Source organism: Sitophilus oryzae, unplaced genomic scaffold, assembly GCF_002938485.1.
Source record: "Sitophilus oryzae breed Bouriz unplaced genomic scaffold, Soryzae_2.0 scaffold_1913_pilon_pilon, whole genome shotgun sequence".
Taxonomy (NCBI): Eukaryota; Metazoa; Arthropoda; class Insecta; order Coleoptera; family Curculionidae; genus Sitophilus; species Sitophilus oryzae.
Window position 1 is genome coordinate 170,573 of NW_022146628.1, and position 17,440 is coordinate 188,012.

Genomic DNA, 17,440 nt, shown 5'->3' on the forward strand with positions numbered 1-17,440 from the left:
AATATATGTTTTATCGACTTTCTCATGCTCTTTCTCTTTTTAAAGATATTACTGGTTGTTGGACAAAAGAAAATAAGACAAAATAATTAAGCATCAATTTTCCCACTAATAATCCGAAACAGTCAGTAATCCTAATCCCAAATCCCAACTCAGAACTACTAATCCCAATAGGAATCCTTTATTGATTTGTCTCCGGCTCTTTTTAAGACGGAGAACGTGCGCTAATTTTAAAAACAATTTGTTTTCGGTACGTCTAGGGAAAACCTACCCTTTCCATTTACATGCGAATGGTTACAGTCCAGAAAAATGGGGCTCGGGCCACACGGAACACAATAGTTTGCAAGATTCATTTAAATAAAAAAAAAACCCTAATCAGAACGGAAACTTGTAGCGGCGGCAAGACAGTAACTATTTGTTCGGCTTAGAAATAAAACAAATTGCCCCGCAGTTAATTAAAAGAAGAATGGAACGTAAATATTTACGGAACGAACGTGCATAAACTTGCATACATTTGCGGAATTTGCCGCCTTGGGGTGGCCGTGGGTAAATAAGAGGTCCGTAACTATTTTATTATTCTGAATATTATTAAATATTCAAGAGATCTAAATCCTATATAATTAATACCCCTACAGGGGGGTAGGTAGTATGTATCGACCTCAGAAATACGTCTATGGGTCTTGTTGGCGATTTTTTTTTGCAAATTTGGAATTTTTGGAAATTAATTTGAATTTGGAATTTCTTGATAATATGGCAACATAGGTAGTAGATCAAATTTACCGGAAAGAAACTCCAGAAAAGATCCGTAAAATTTAAACAAAAAAAATAAAATAAATGTTCTAAATAGAATACCTCGGTTATTTTGGACTTATTTGAAAAACGGTAAAGAGAAAATATGTTTGTTTCATCGAGATCTACCAACCCTAAAAATATTTGCACTAATTAAATATTGACTATGCTATGTATAAAGACTTTAAACATCTGCCTAGAGAGTGCAACATACAAAATAGCATAAACAAAAATAAGTAGAGTATATCAAATATTCTCGGGTTATGTAGTGGATCTGCTTTATATACAGTAATCATATGTGTAGTGTGTTGCTTACTGTTTGACAGATCGTTTTTACCTTGTTGTAATAGTGAGGGGACATCGCATCGCCGCGAAACATCAATGTTGACCTCACACATTACAGATTTAAAATAATTTCCATATTACTCAATTTCAGCGAACAGTATGCTATTTTGTGTGAAAACTGTAAAATTATAACTTATCTATTTTTTTCAATAAATTTAGTTTAAAAGACTTGTGTTTGTTTGAATCTGTTTTAATTTTTTAAATAAAATAAATGTTATATTCCAGAAAATATTTATTGCGTTTATAGTGGTATGTACCATTAGTACCACACGATCGAAAAAAAATGACGTCAAAGACGGTTGGGGAATGATAATCGATGATTGTTTTGGTTAGGTCAAGACCTAGATATCATTTACTTAGCCCGTATGTTTCTTTATTTTTTAATGAGTTTCACTGCCAGTTAGCCTTACAAAAGTTGTCATTATTATTATTATATTAAGTAAACATTATTTTTATTTGATGTACTAAAAAATTCGAGAATTTTTTTTAAAAATAGATTTATGTCTTGGAACGTTCTATCCTTTTTAATCTTTTTATAACAAATATTAATTTTTGACAAGTTTTATGTCAATTTTTAGTAAATGATGTGTAGAAATTGATCTCGCCCAAATTATCATAGATTATGATTTTCCAGTCGCCTTTGACGCCGTTTTTTTCGATCACATGGTATAATATTATATAATAGCAGCTTATTAAAAAATGTTAATTAAATAATATTACCCATATCTATTAATTTCATAATATTTTCACAATATTTAGAGCCATGATTGACGTTTTATTATAGATATCAGTAGAGGGAAATGGCCGATTCACCATCCTCCTCCCGGCGCAGGAAGTGACGTCATGTGACGTCGTCAGCTATGAACATGTAAAATAAGCTAATAAACAAGAATAAACAGGTTCAATAAAAAAACAACCGCTTTAAAATAAAAATAAACAGGCTTGAAAAAAAAAAATAAACAGGTCTGTTATTTTAAGCTAAAAAGTAATGATTTGCTATTTTTTATAGCGAACTGTTTAGTAAATTTATTATTATTTAGTGTTGTACTTATATACAACATATAATATTGTAATACATTCAAAATATATTATACTGGCAATGAATTATGGTGTACACTTATAAAACACCATTACATTAACAAATATTTTAGAACTGATCTAGATTTACATATTTTTCTGAGCGAACGGGCTCCAAATTACTGGATCAATAGTCACGGTAACGAATGCGTTCATTACGCGGCTAGATTGGGTCAATTGTTTCGCGGACGTCGCGAAATCCGATTGGATTCGGTCGGGTCGGATCGAGAATCTCCGCCCGATTGCGGAATTAATACCCGCTAATTAGCGGCAAGGTTCAAGCACGTCGACAAACTGCTGCGCCGCTAAATATCAACAAAATTAATGGGTGAGCTTCCAACCATAACTCCCACTCGTACATAATGCTCGCTAGAAGATAAAGCGGTATTGAAAATAATGTTATTTAAATCACAGCCTATTAAGTACCAGCCTGTCAATTGATGACATTTTAGAATATGTCTCTTCTTGATAAACAAGGAAATGCATTAAATTTGGGGTTCATATGTACATCTGTACTTATTGAGAAACCTCCACTCCACTGTTACTCTTGAATCTTACTTATTACACAGTTTTTATCTAGGTTAAATAGCAAATTTCAGTACCAATTATTTTTTCTAAATAAATTAACTTAAATTTTACCATTTCCTCATTAATTGTATAGATTGTCATAGACTTGACATTAATACACATAAACTTTAGTTTTAAAAAAAATTCTTATCTGGCGTTTAAGCTATAAGGTTGATTCTTACTACATCTTCCGTATCCGCTACTTTCCGTTTTCTATTCGTTTACGTAAAATATTATATCATGTAAATGAACAGGATAATGCACACTATACGTTCCGTTTCCATGATTTTGTTTAATAATAATAATAATAGCTCCCGTATATAGAGTTTAACGCCTTGGGAGTAGCAAGGTACAGCTTGCCATACTAGAGCCGTTCGGTATACAAGGAAGGTAATGTGGCTAGCACTACGCTTCAACCGCCTATTATTACCTCAGGATTGTGAATCCCAAGTACTCATTTAAGGCTGAGTCGACCTAGGTACCCAAACTATTTTTATTTTAATAAAAATAATCGGCTGATGAAATGCGGGGTGTGGGAATCGAACCCACATCTTGAGATTGGTAGACGAGAGCCTGTACCTCTACGCCACCGGGCATCTATGATTTTGTTTAATAGTATAAATAAGGTGGGTGGACCATGAAAGGCCACTGTAACAAATAAACAGTTTTTATTAGTTCATTTACTGGATAAAAAAAATGAAAGAGATAAATTATTAATTAACACTTTGTTTCATTGTGTAACATATACATTGTTTTTTTTAATTCTAGATGTAATCACTATTTATCAAACTTAACTTTTATTAAGTTCTTCCAAATGGCCTCGCAAGGAACAGAGCTCCATACAAGGCCAATATTATAAATCAGTCGTTCAACTTAAAACTAGAGTTGTACTATTGTTACTGGTGAGTAATGTTGTTACTGTTGAGTAATAATCAAAATATCCGCTTTTACTAAAGCTACATAAAATTCACTTTCATTTAAAGGAAAAATTAAATGCTAAACATAAAATTTATTTTTAAAAAAATATTCCTTGAATACAATCGTATAACTAAGAATATATTAAAGGAAATTATTTAAAAATTATAGTAATGTGTATTATATCGATAACAAATAAGTTACCAATGCGTTTTAGAATGAAATTACAAAAAAATAATGGCCTTCTTATGTGTTTGTTCTTTGTAAGGCTAAAATGTTGTTTAGCTAAAAAGTTGAATAACCCTTATAAATAATAATATTATAAACATAAAAAATTGTTTCAACTTTCCCGGTACGTATTTATTACAAAAAACTCAGTTGTGAGGAATTTCCCCATGAGAGATGGTACATGTTTTTTGAAACACCCTGTATATTGTAATAGAATTGAAATTTATAATAGATACGATTTTTTAAGCAAAAATTTCAAAAGTTTACATGTGATATGTCATTCTATACAGAGTGTCACTTTCTATCAAATAAAGCCAAAAAAAATAGCCAAGGGGCGCTATTCTGTACACGGCCTCGATAATTGTCGGTATCTGTGAGTTCTTGTATATAGTAAATATATATTCTCGGTACGTATTTGTATATAGTAAATATGTGTTTATTGTTGTTGTCATAGTTACCGATCGGCCCTATACCTATGGCAGATATCGCAAATTTGTACCGATGAGGATCGGATCGGTATCTCTACCGTCCTCTTGTTAACCCCACGGTAGAGATACCGATAGTCATCCGTACAAATTTGCTATATGTCCTATTAGTGACAGCTAAAAACTATGACAACAACAGTTAACACGACGCTCATTGGTACCGATAGCTGACGGTAACTTACCGATACCGATGATTGTACAGAATAGCGCCCCCATTTAAAAATGCAAGTTTGTAGTGATTTTCAGTAAAACAAAAAGTGGCCAAAATGAATTTAATAGGTCAATCAAACCTAATTTATGTCATATACTAACATGCAAAATCTCGTTTTTTAATTTGAAAAATAAAAAACTTAAGCTTATATGGAGTAAGTCACTTTTGAGAAACACCTGGTACTGTGGTAAAAAAATTATGAGATAATCGAGAAAATAAAAAGTATAGTACCAAAATTTAGTGGAATGATCTATCGACATTTTCTCTCCGCGACCTCTCCCCCCGCCCTCCACTCCTACGTCTGTTCGACATTTTGATAACGGCGTTAGTCGTCCGCGCGAACACGTTAATAATGACAGCCGGGTGATAGATTCCGCCATCTTGCATTAATAACCGATGCGGTGACGCGTTTGTCTGCATCGTTCCGCGGCCGGCGCCAATTTATCACCGCGCGTCTGCTGCATTGACAGTCGGCGAACGACCCGCACGTCCCGTCACACGTCACGTTCACTCCCAAAGATAATTCGGACGCCATGATTTAGTCTAGTTTTAATAGCGCAATGGCGTACCAGACAAGGCGGGATTAGAGAATATGGTATTTTGATTGAGCTTTCATTTCGTTCAAGAAGATATTTACTTTGATAAAATGCTCACTTGGACATGGATATTTCGCCACTAAAAGTACAAGTTGTAGAGTTCTTTTTCGTTTTTAGGGTTTATTTTCATAAAAATGTGTCAATAAATTCATCAGGGACGTGCATATGGGTTATCAATGTGTGCCACTGACTTTTTTCTTTTCATATCATAATTGTGCAGGCCGTTTGATATTTTGTCCAATTCGGCCTCCTTGATGAAATAAACGCAATAGTTATTATTAGCATTAGTCCAACATACAGCAATTTCAAATAAAAAAATAATGGTATTTAAGATAATTACAAAAAAACTAATTTTAAAAAGTTTTAACATCCTGTAACTCTAAGACTATGCATTTTCATAATCATGTTTTTGAACTTTTTTTCATATTTTTTGATGAGGAATCAATGAGTACTTATTTAAAACTTTCGCAAGTTAATGATATTAAATTTTTTTAAAGGTTGTTATTAGACATGGATCAAGGCTTCTTCTTCTTTCAGTGCCTATCCTCTATGGATGTTGGCAATCATGTTGGTCCACAAACCCTATTGACAGCCGCCCTAAATAGATGTACGGTCGTCATTCCCGTCCACTGTATAACATTTTTCAGCCATGATGTTCGTCGGCGTCCCTGACCTTTTCTACTATCTATTTTGCCCTGCAGTATCAGTTGGATAAGTTGGTATTTATCACTACGCATCACATGCCCAAGGTATGCCATTTTTCTCACTTTCACACTATGTACTATTTCTAGTTCCTTTTGCATTCTCTGGATCACGGTGTTGTTTGTGATATGGTAAGTGTTTGAGATCCTGAGCATGTGGCGATAGTACCACATTTCAAAGGCTTCCAAGCGTTTAGATGTAGCATCTGTCAGGGTCTTGTAATATATCTAGAAATTCATTTACCCACTAGTAGATATAAAAATCATTTTTGGTAAACTCTGTCTCAAATAGTTTCTGAAAAATAAAATTAATTTTCTTAAAAAAGTCCGATTAAAGTAGGTATTAGGACACTTTGGACAGACAGACCGTGACGTCATCACCCGTGACGTCATCAGTGACGTCATCATCCGTGACATCATCAATGACGTCATCGTTCGTGACGTCATCAGTGACGTCATCACCCGTGACGTATAATAATGACGTCATCATCTGTCAAACCTCAAATACGTCATTTGTCAATACTTTTTTTGCCCCAGGGTATTTTTTTGGGGGGGCCTGTGCCAAAAAAGCCAAACAATGGGCCTGCGCAATGTTGGGGGGGGGGCCTGTGCCAAAAAAGCCTAAACAATGGGCCTGCGCCGGCCTAATCAATTCTTTTTTAAATATTTTTGTCCTTTTTTGCCCCCCAGGGTATTTTTTTCTTTGGGGGGGGGCCTGTGCCAAAAAACCCTAAACAATTGGCCTGCGCCGGCCTAACCAATTCTTTTTTAAATATTTTTGTCCTTTTTTGATATTTATTAATAAAATATGTAACGTTCAAATTTACTATACAGTGTGTATAGAAAATAATGTTTATACTAACAAGTATGTTATTATTTATTATATACTTTTCAATTAAAAAAACACTCGAAAGTTACTATACAGGGTGTATAGAAAATAACGTTTTACTAACAAGTATGTTATTAGGATAATTATATATTTATTAATAAAATATGTAACGTTTAAATTTTATACAGGCCGTATAGAAAATAATGTTTATACTAACATGTTTTACATTATACGGTTTTGTTATTAATATATTTTTTAATAAAAAAACTGGAAAGTTACTATACAAGTTGTACTTATATAAAACTATATTAGATTTTAGTCTAATTGTTTTAATTGTTAATCATTAAAGTATGTAATGTTTGAATGTGAATATATTGAGCTTAATATTTATTAATAAAGAAATGTCACAAAAACCTTTTATTTTTCTTTATACCTATATAAATATTTAAATTCTGTAGATGTATTTTTTTGCGTTTATTTCAAACACTTATTAGTTAAAACTCCAAACTTAGATATGAGACTTTTACTAGATACTTTAATATTTTTCAAACTAAAAATCAATACCGCATCATCGCCTCAACATAGAAACAACTCGGACCGGAGGAATTGATAAGGTTTTTTTTATTTTACGCGTAATTCGCACTAAGTTCGATTTATTTTATTTTTACTTTAATATTTATCGCTAAAACCAAACGACGGTGACGAATAAGCAATCCTCACGTATTGCTTTTACGCTGTTTATTTTTTTCACACAAGGTATATATTCCAAAAATCTTTTTATGTTCTTTTTAATTTTCCCATACTATTTTTTTTTGTTAAATTACCCAGTAACATAGCTAATTAATTTTTTAAACAATATTATAAGTCATCAGTAAGGGAAATGGGTGCTTTGATGATATACATTTTGAATGGATCTTTCATAACGACCGCTACCGCATTAGTATGCACGCGACCTTGTCAGAGAACGAAAGAGCAAGATGAAAGTTTTCTTAGATGTACAGGGCTTCAAAATTACAAATGAGACATTTGTGCCTAAAGAATTGGCAGCCTACAATGGACAACAACAAATATGTCATTATATTTTTAAAAGTCCCTTTCACATGCATCACTTGTCACCTCATTATGCACGGCAAGCGATTTGGTTAATTAATAATTACCATTGTATAAAGTGGAGTGAGGGTTTTACATCGTTGCATGAGTTTCATCCCATCAATAGAAATCTTACAGAAAAAGCCGAATGTGTCTACGTTAAAGGAAAGGAAAAGGCCGATTTTATTAGAAAATATTGCACAAGACCGGTACTAGAGCTGGACGAAAATCGACCTGGTGCTACAATAGCTAAGTTCGGTAATCACATCCAGATGTCGACGGATTTTTTGTCATGTGATCACAGATTGGATGGAGTAACCTGAAATTACCGAACGGTTAGAAATGTTCGGATGGAAAAGTGACAAGTTTGAAATCCCAATTCCCAATTCAAATCCATTCAAATCTTTCAACGTTCAAAGAAAAAAGGACCAGTAATTTATTTTTTGAGATTTCTACGTGATTTTGCATTAAGCAACAAAAATAAGAATAATTACTTAGTTTTTTGGAAATTTAACCTCACTAATTCAAATTAATCTGTTTGCTCCGTCAAAATTCTCCGAGCAAAAAGATCACCGTCCGATTGCTCCGATTTTATTTACCGAACGGTTCAGATTTACTTCCCCTACATCTGGATGTCATAAACGAACGATCGAGATCGATCCGAGCGGTCGGACGTGAATACCGAACTTAGCTAATAAAGGAAACATCACCTTCCTGTTTTTATCATACAAAATCATCCTGTATTTGTGCCTTATCAAATGTATTTAATTTATATAATTGTTTAATACCTAATTATTTTGTTATTGTATATAATAGACATTATTTTAAAAATAAATAAGTAGTTTTATTTAAAAAAGACAACGTTTAACGAAAACAAGTGTCGACTTGTTTAAAATATAAAATCTACGACTTTATAGATTGTATACCAACAATAACAACAATTTTTGTTTTTAGAAAAATTTTTATAGATTTTTTTTATAGAAAAAGAAAAAAAATGTATATAAGATTATAAGTGTAATGTAAAAGTGTAATAAAAATCAGTAAGGTTTTTTTTCTCTGACATTTACAAAGATTCAAGCAAAGGAATATACTAGAATAGAAAAAAAAATCAGGGAAAGGAATATAATTAGCATAAAGATCTAAACTATATAACGCGACAACTTTTAAACGTAAAACTATTCATTTTACATATTGTCTTCACTGCGTGTGATCAGCTAGTATTTTTCTAATTCTATATTATTTTGTTCGGGCCTGTGTGTGTTTTTTATTTTTGCAATATGACTACCATTCCGTGTACTTTACTAATACAAAGTAAAGATAAATTTAATTTTCCTACTAAAATGCTTTTCGTTGTAACAAAACAATTATTTAGGTAAGTTTTCTTAAAATATTATTAAATAATACATTTTATATACATTATTTAGCTATGGTATCAAGGATATTTCCATTAAAAAAAATATGGTTTTTGTTGCCCTTACATACACCCCAAAAAATACAACACTGCAAAAAAAAATTGGGAATTTGCCAGTTAGATACGCAAGATTGAAAATCGACGATGAAATGGAATTAAAAATGCTTGAAAAAGCCTGGCACGATTATAAATTTAATTTAACTGATGAGGAGGAACCCTCCAACGCTGTAATAGCAAATGAAAAAAGTAAGTTATAAAAAACTGAAAATTTATAAAATATCTTTATTAACACTTTCTAGATATTATATCTATGCTATGTGATAGATTTGCTATGCTATATCTATCACCGTCATCACCAACACCACCACCACAAACATCAACGTCCCGCCAAGAAATTTCCGAGTCTGAAATGACTTATATCGGCGACAAAAACAATAGTGAGGATCATCACTCATCAAATTCAAAAAAAAAACGGAAACATGATGGAGGAGATATAAAGAAAAATAAGAAAATGGCACAATTTGTAGACCCTATTTTTATTATTGAAGGTGAAGAGGGTAGCTACGAAGGCGGCGGCGGCGGCAACAGTCAGGAATCGCAAAGATTTTTTTAAAATAACTGTTTTCTCTCTCTTCTTGAAGGCAATGTATAATAAAACTGAATTAAATATACCGATTTAAAATTATAATTGCATTTTATTTAAATATGGGTAAGGGTGTGAGAAACTGGATATACCTATCGGAAAATATCCCTCTTAGACACAGAATAAAATTATTTATATGAAAATCTAGGTAAGTGATGTTCAGTTTTAATCAACTTTTAATTTAAAACGTTACAATCAAAAACAAAAAAAATGTCTCAGGAAATAAATGTCAATAATTAAAAAATATTTCTCTTGTAAACACAAATCGGGGGCATACTGTATATAGTATATACTTTTACCTGTCCTAAAACTGGTCCTTTCCAATTTGTAGTACTTTTCCAATGCTCACAAAAATAACTCACCTGTCACAATTAAAGAGAGATAGTACATAGAAGGTTGTTAAAGAGATTGAACTTGGTACTGTCCACATGAAGGCTACAGTTACACAAAAATATGTATATTTTTTCAATATACTCGTAGTATATCAATCACTATTAATTATTATAATTATGTGAATATTCGATTTTGTTTGAAATGTAAGAAATTATAATATAAAATTATTAGATTTTACTACAAAAATATTATCAATATTATTAATTTAATGTGCGATATATTGATTGATTTTCGGATTCTGAAAAAAATAAAGGTGTGTTTCATTAAAGAAGCATATGTGACTAAAATATCAGGTTTTAAACATATTTAACATTGTCTGTAAATAAACTCAATTAAAACCACCTAAATGGTAATTTACCCTGTATAGCCTCATATTTAGTTAAAATATCCATTTTCTCTATGTTAATACAAATTAAAATTTTACCCGGAAAGTCACACAGAATGAGACAAAATTAATATTGAACATTATGCACTTTTAATAGTAAGTTATTCTTTTATTTTAAATAGAACACCCAGCATTTTATTCAGTTATTCAATGGAGAATTCATATTTCTTCGAAATACGATTATTAGGGTTGCCTACCCATTAGACAAGATTTTCTTAGACATTTTTATGAACACATAGGCAGTTTTCGGCTTTCCCCTTGGGCGTTTCCCCAACTGTACAGGAAGTATATTATGAGCATGCGCCGCACTAGGAAAAATGATAAAGAGTATTCCTTAAAACTGTTAAATGTCTGCAAAATTAGATAAAAACAAATAAAGATTTTATAGAAGAACAATGTATCTTGTGTAATTGTTATTATTAAACCTTTTGTTAATAGTATTTTAATCGATTTTTTCCGTACATCACGAATTTTCAAGTTATTTTAAATTGCACCCTATATTTTTCTGTAGATAATTGGATTCTGCATATAGAGGACTATTTTTTATTTGAAGCACTATGCGGTGTTGCCATTGTATTTCTTATTTACTAAAATTGTGTTTAAAAGCATGATATCTGAAAAGTGGTTAAAAACTAGATTGTATATTTAACTTTATTAATACTTTTCTATATTTTCCTAGCACTAAAGGTAACAGAATAAATCCAAGAAGGAAAATTTACATTATCCTATACAGGGTATTTTTTATGTCGTCACCAATAACGAAATATTTGAAGTGTTTTATCTCTATTTTTTAAATGCAACACCCCGTATATTATTTTCTTTTAGCGCAATTAAAAAAAACTTAAGACTTTAACGCAACGCGCCCGCCCAGCATTCATTTAATTTCTGCGTCTCGTATGATAATTAAAAAGTGAAAGGCTACCGTTAAGTTTATTTGCATAAGTAATTGGCTTTGTTAGGCTGGGCACATCTTATGCAACTTGCCTCTCTAATCGAGCGAGCGACTGGTAGTAGGTACGATCTAGTCACTTACTTGTATTAATCGTGATAATAGGTTGTTGTTGTCGTCGTCGTCGTCGTAGTCGTTAGAGTTAACGCGATGTCTGTTTTAAAGTTTAAAAAGGTGTCATCGGATGCGTTCGTTCCTGTTAGAGCAACCCCATTATCAGCGGGATTGGATTTATTTAGTCCTCTCGATTGTACAATCGCCCCACAATCAAAATTATTGATAAATACGGGACTGCAAGTGGAAATTCCTGGAGGATCTTTTTTGAAGATTGAACCTCGGTCAAGTTTGGCTTTGAACTATTCCATTCTTTGTGGAGGTAAATTTTGCCACTAATAAAATATTGATTATTTATTTTTTTTTGTTTTCTCTTTATTCCAGCTGGTGTTATTGATGAAGACTATCGGGGCGAAGTTAAAATTTTGTTATTTAATATTAGTAATAAAAAGTTTGAAATTAAACGGGGGGACCGAATAGCACAGATGATTTGCCATAAAATTGAGTATCCCTCGCTGATTGAATGTACCGATATGTCAATAGAAACTGTTCGAGGCACAAAGGGTTTTGGATCTTCATAAAAAAAAATGTTTTTAAGGTAATTAATATTTTTGTGTAATATTTTCAAATTATATGAAAAAAAAAATAAACAAACATTCACTGAAAACAATTTAATATTTTATTTCTTAAAAAACTACTTTTCTACCTAAACAATATCTATAGTCTGCTTTAATAAATATTCTTTTACTTTTGCCTTTAATAAATATTTTTTTATTTTTTGGTTTTGATGATTATTTTCAATGTTTATTTAATAAGACTATTTTGAAAACAAGTCAAAATTTAATAAAATCCGAGAAACATCATGTCTATAGTGTTACACAGAAAAAAATTGTCTTGAGTCCTTATGACGATAAAAGAATAATTAATTCTATTTATACCGACACATTTGCATGGGAATGAATCATAAAAACTGAAATATTAAATTAATAATAATTATATAATCTTCAATAATTTTAATTACCTTAAACCCCACTATGATTCATTTAACTAATACTATAAATGTTAGTATACATTATTAAATTTTTATTTTAACATTTTCCTAACAAAACTATTTTTTTTATTTTTTGATAGATGAAGACAATAATAATCCTTCCTCATCCTTCCTTCCTCAATGCCGTGACCAATTATATTTGGGGAATATGCACTTTGTCCATACAACCAAAGCCACCAGGTGTTGAAGTCGCGCATTTTAAATCATATGTTGAAGTACAAAAAGACAGAAGAAAATTATAATAGCGACTTCAACGAGGCATTGAGGACCAATCAATTAGAGCCATTAAGATCCACCGCCGCCGTTCCTTTCAAGAAATGAAAGGAAAAATTGGCTGGTCAATATAAAACAAGAAATTAAGGTATTACTAAAAATATAAAAATAATTATTTTAAAAAATAACTAACAATATTTTTTCTTTCAGATCGGTGTTTAATATAAAATAATAATTATAAAAACATATGTTAAATAAATGCGTATTACAAAAATATGTTGTTGTTTCCTTAAAAATACTTATAATATATGATCTTGAATAACCTGGACAGAAAATTATGTTATTAAGTTGTTTCTCACGCACTTGAAATATAGAATCTAAAGAATTAATTATCAGGCTGGGCGAGCGCGTTGCGTAAGAGTATATTCCATATACGGGGTGAGCAAATAATAATATGTTTGGGGACTTTTTTATTATTTATGTATATTTTTTTGGTGGAATTGGTTAGGCCGCATTGCGCAGGCCCATTGTTTAGGCTTTTTTTGGCACAGGCCCCCCCCCCCAAAAAAAAACCTGGGGGGCAAAAAAGGACAAAAATATTTAAAAAAGAATTGGTTAGGCCGGCGCAGGCCAATTGTTTAGGGTTTTTTGGCACAGGCCCCCCCCCAAAGAAAAAAATACCCTGGGGGGCAAAAAAGGACAAAATATTTAAAAAGAATTGATTAGGCCGGCGCAGGCCCATTGTTTAGGCTTTTTGGCACAGGCCCCCCCAACATTGCGCAGGCCCATTGTTTGGCTTTTTGGCACAGGCCCCCAAAAAAATACCCTGGGGCAAAAAGTATTGACAAATGACGTATTTGAGGTTTGACAGATGATGACGTCATTATTATACGTCACGGGTGATGACGTCACTGATGACGTCACGAACGATGACGTCATTGATGATGTCACGGATGATGACGTCACTGATGACGTCACGGGTGATGACGTCACGGTCTGTCTGTCCAAAGTGTCCTAATACCTACTAGGCTGGAGGATATGTCTCCATTTTCTCTACCTGTTTAGCTTGGTCTCTTCTTAGACCTGATACCGGTGTTGTCCCGAATCTATAGTAAAGAGTGTATCCCTCTTTCTCTATTGCCTCCTTGGATTTGAGGTCAATTCCTATTGTGAGGACTTGGCCGTGGCCCTCCTCCCTCGAGTTGATGATTCGCCAACACGACGTCCTTACATCGGAGTTCTGACCCTGGATAAGGTTCAGCAGGTCTTTCCCTTTGCTCAAGGTCTTTCCCTTTGCTCCTTGGCAAATAGACCGTGATGGTCGCCTCCTTATGGATGTTTTCTCCCTTCAGAGCAACCAGTCCCGGCCCCTGCCAATTCTTAAGTTTAGGTGCCGTTTCTATCAACCAATCCGCCGATTCTGGAGATACACAGTCTATGAGGAGCATGCCCACCCGAAAGTGAATCCCCGCAAATCGCATTTGACCCACATTTTGTCCGTCGTTGTGTTGCTCTCCAATCGCCACTACTTCGTCCAGTATCGCCTCTTCTAGAGCCGTTTGCTGGTCGGTGGTCAGTACAACCTCTGGGTAATCCTTTGGTAGCACTGCCATTTTCACTTGTCCAGCAATAGAGGCAAAGCTGGTGATATGTCCCTGCTTGCCTCTCGGTGTTGGACGTCTTTCCATCCTGGCTTTTTTCTCTTCTTGCCGGAGCAGAGGTGAAAGGTTTTCGTTCCCTCTTTTGCCCTTTGGTGAAGATGCGCCGGCCTGTTTCTTGGTTCCTTTGCCCTCCCCTCTATGGAGGAGTACTTTCTCTTTTGCTTCCTCTGGAGCAAGTCCTGCGTGGAGCAGTCGGAGGTATCTCCGTGCTTCTGCTCCGCTAAGACCCACTCTCAGCGGATCGTCCAACCCGCCTGGTTGACCCAGGCCAGGTAGACTAAACGGTAGTCTGTGTCGCCTGTTGGGTTTAGAGGTAAGCTCCCGACCCTTGCTAAAGGAGGTGGTAGCTTGAGTATCACTAGCGCAGGACGGTCCCGCGCAAGTGTCAGCCACCTCTCCTGTAGTTTTCTTTGGGGGGTTTGACCCCCTGGAACTTTCATTGTTCCTGTTCCCAGTGTCGCTAGGGGGTTTCCCCACAGCTTCTCCGGTGGTGTTGGTGTTTTTATTTTTATTACTGCTCATAGTGTTCCCACGAGTCGCTAGGGAAAGTCAGTCCACTTCTACAGAGCCCCGCATGTAGAAGTAAGGGGTAAATACAATGGGGTGCCCCCTGATGCCCCAAGGTTGAGACCAGTAATGGCTAGTCCCCTATCTAGCCACGCATCCCTTTGACCTGGTCCCGCCATCGTAGGATTTAGGTTTTTGGTGAGGTTGTCTCCTCTTGGTCCAGGCGGTTAAGCCAAGACCCCCCCACACCCTCTACCCGCGAACATGACCACAGACAGTAGAAGGTGCCTGGTTTAAATGTCTTGGTGCAATTCCCTGGCCACTACAGCCAGAGACAAGACAATGAGTGAGATGCTTCTTGGACCGAGCCAAAGTGCTAGAGGAGATTCTGCCAGCACCTGACAAGGAGCTTCCCCACCAACGACAAGGTCTTGCATCTCCTAGGGGAAGTTGCATCTCCTAGGGGAAGTTGCATCTCCTAGGGGAAGATCTCCTAGGGGAAGTTTTTGTCCAAAGAATATTGAGTCACCCTGTATAGATATTGTATAGGTAATATAAATAGGATAAAGATCTGAGTTTACTTTAAGAGTTACAAAGATAGTATAAATCATATGGACTGGCTATTGTATAAGAAATAAAAGCTTTCAATTGATCGCTCGAAACACCCATTGATGTAGACTTTAACGGAAAACTAAATAAATTTTGAACGGAAACAAGAACAATAACATTGAAACTGTGCAGTGAACTGTTTCAAGACTAGTAACGACTCGAAACTGCAGTAACGAAAGCACTGGCCTGAAACTAAGAAATTGACTGCCACCTTTGGCAACGACACACATCGAACTTATATATAACTAGGTTCTTTGTTGCAAAGCAGATGCTTTGCAAATACTATTTTTATACAGTAAATGATAGTATTACATATTTTTCAAATTATTTTTACTTTATACAGGGTAATTTTTTTTAAATAAATTTTTAATAATTTGTATATAAATTAATACAAAATAATTCATGTTTGTACATTTATCTCAGTTTTACGTTTTAAAACTTTTAATAAGAGAAAATTAGAAAAATTATTTGATGTAATTTATTTTAACTAAATATTTATTAAAATCTTCTTTATTAGTTCCTTATCGAAGCCTGTCAAAGACTAAACGACTAAAATAGAATTAAAGGAAACTGCGAATCATAATCCACTTAATTATGCTAAACCACATATACAAGAATATAATCCCAGCAAACATTAATAAATGTGTTGCTGAGGCATCTGTAAATGTTGGGAAGGTATGCATACTGGATGTTAGATATTGTATCAAGTTTTTATTTTAGCTTTATGGTCTTACCTCATTATACAGGGTGAGTCTTAAATAAATGCAAATACTTTAGGGTAGCAATATTTTAATAATATATAAATTTTTTAAATCTATAAATTTTTTAATCTAATAAATAATATTTTATTTATTAGGGTAGCAATTTTTTTTAAAATGCAATATTTTAGTATATTTTGGATCCAGAAACACGTTTATAGTTTTTTTTTTCCAAAGAGAATTCTTGAAAATTCTGAATTTTTTGAAAAAAAATTTGGATTTTGATGCACTTGTGCAATAATTTCACAAACAGAAATTACCGCGGAATAGCCAATAAAAATAATTTTGACCAATTGATTTTTAACGAAATTTGACATTGATTGATTTTAAAAAGTCAATATTGTATTTTTTAACTTATTTATGAAAATAGGTATAAAATATTTTATATTTTTAGAGATTTCATAATGAGGCAAATAAAATAAAAAATAATATACAGGTTATCCCACTAAAAACATAATTTTAGAACGTATTTTAATGACAACTCCCAGAGAAAAAAAACTAATCAGGAATCACTGATTTTTGCGTAAAAAACTCTATTGACTCAATTCTCACTTGGGTAGAAAATCTACATGTACTGCCAAAATATCATTTTACTGCCAAGCGACTGTCAATGACTGTGGAGAAGACTGCCTATGACTGCTTTGTAATTATTATGTGTCTCTTAAAAACATCTTCGTTTTTTAAAAAGTTACGTATGAGAAACAGTCGATTTTATATTTTAACCCACTGCAAAGTACATTTTTACAACGGCCTAATTTGTAATTGGAACTAGGCATTCCCACCCTAAGGGTAGAAACAGACGCCGATGAGCACGTAATTTTGAACATTCTCAAAATTGGTCGCGACCGGTAATTAATGGGTAATAACGAAGGCAATAGCCGGCCCCCCCATCGATCGGCGTTGGCTGTGGGGAGCGCCTAACCCGGCCCTGTAATCTACCGACGCCATAACTTTGATTGCGCTACGCACTCCCCGCA

The 17,440-nt window shown here is 33.7% G+C and overlaps 1 protein-coding gene across 1 annotated transcript; it reads left to right on the forward strand.

Moving 5' to 3' along the window:
- The first annotated feature begins 9,054 nt into the window (after positions 1-9,054).
- LOC115883481 lies at positions 9,055-9,924 on the forward strand. The gene is made up of 3 exons (XM_030901844.1): positions 9,055-9,201; positions 9,254-9,486; positions 9,540-9,924. The coding sequence occupies exons 1-3, from the start codon at positions 9,107-9,109 to the stop codon at positions 9,851-9,853; spliced, it is 642 nt and encodes a 213-aa protein (XP_030757704.1). The 5' UTR covers positions 9,055-9,106; the 3' UTR covers positions 9,854-9,924.
- The last annotated feature ends 7,516 nt before the right edge of the window (positions 9,925-17,440 follow it).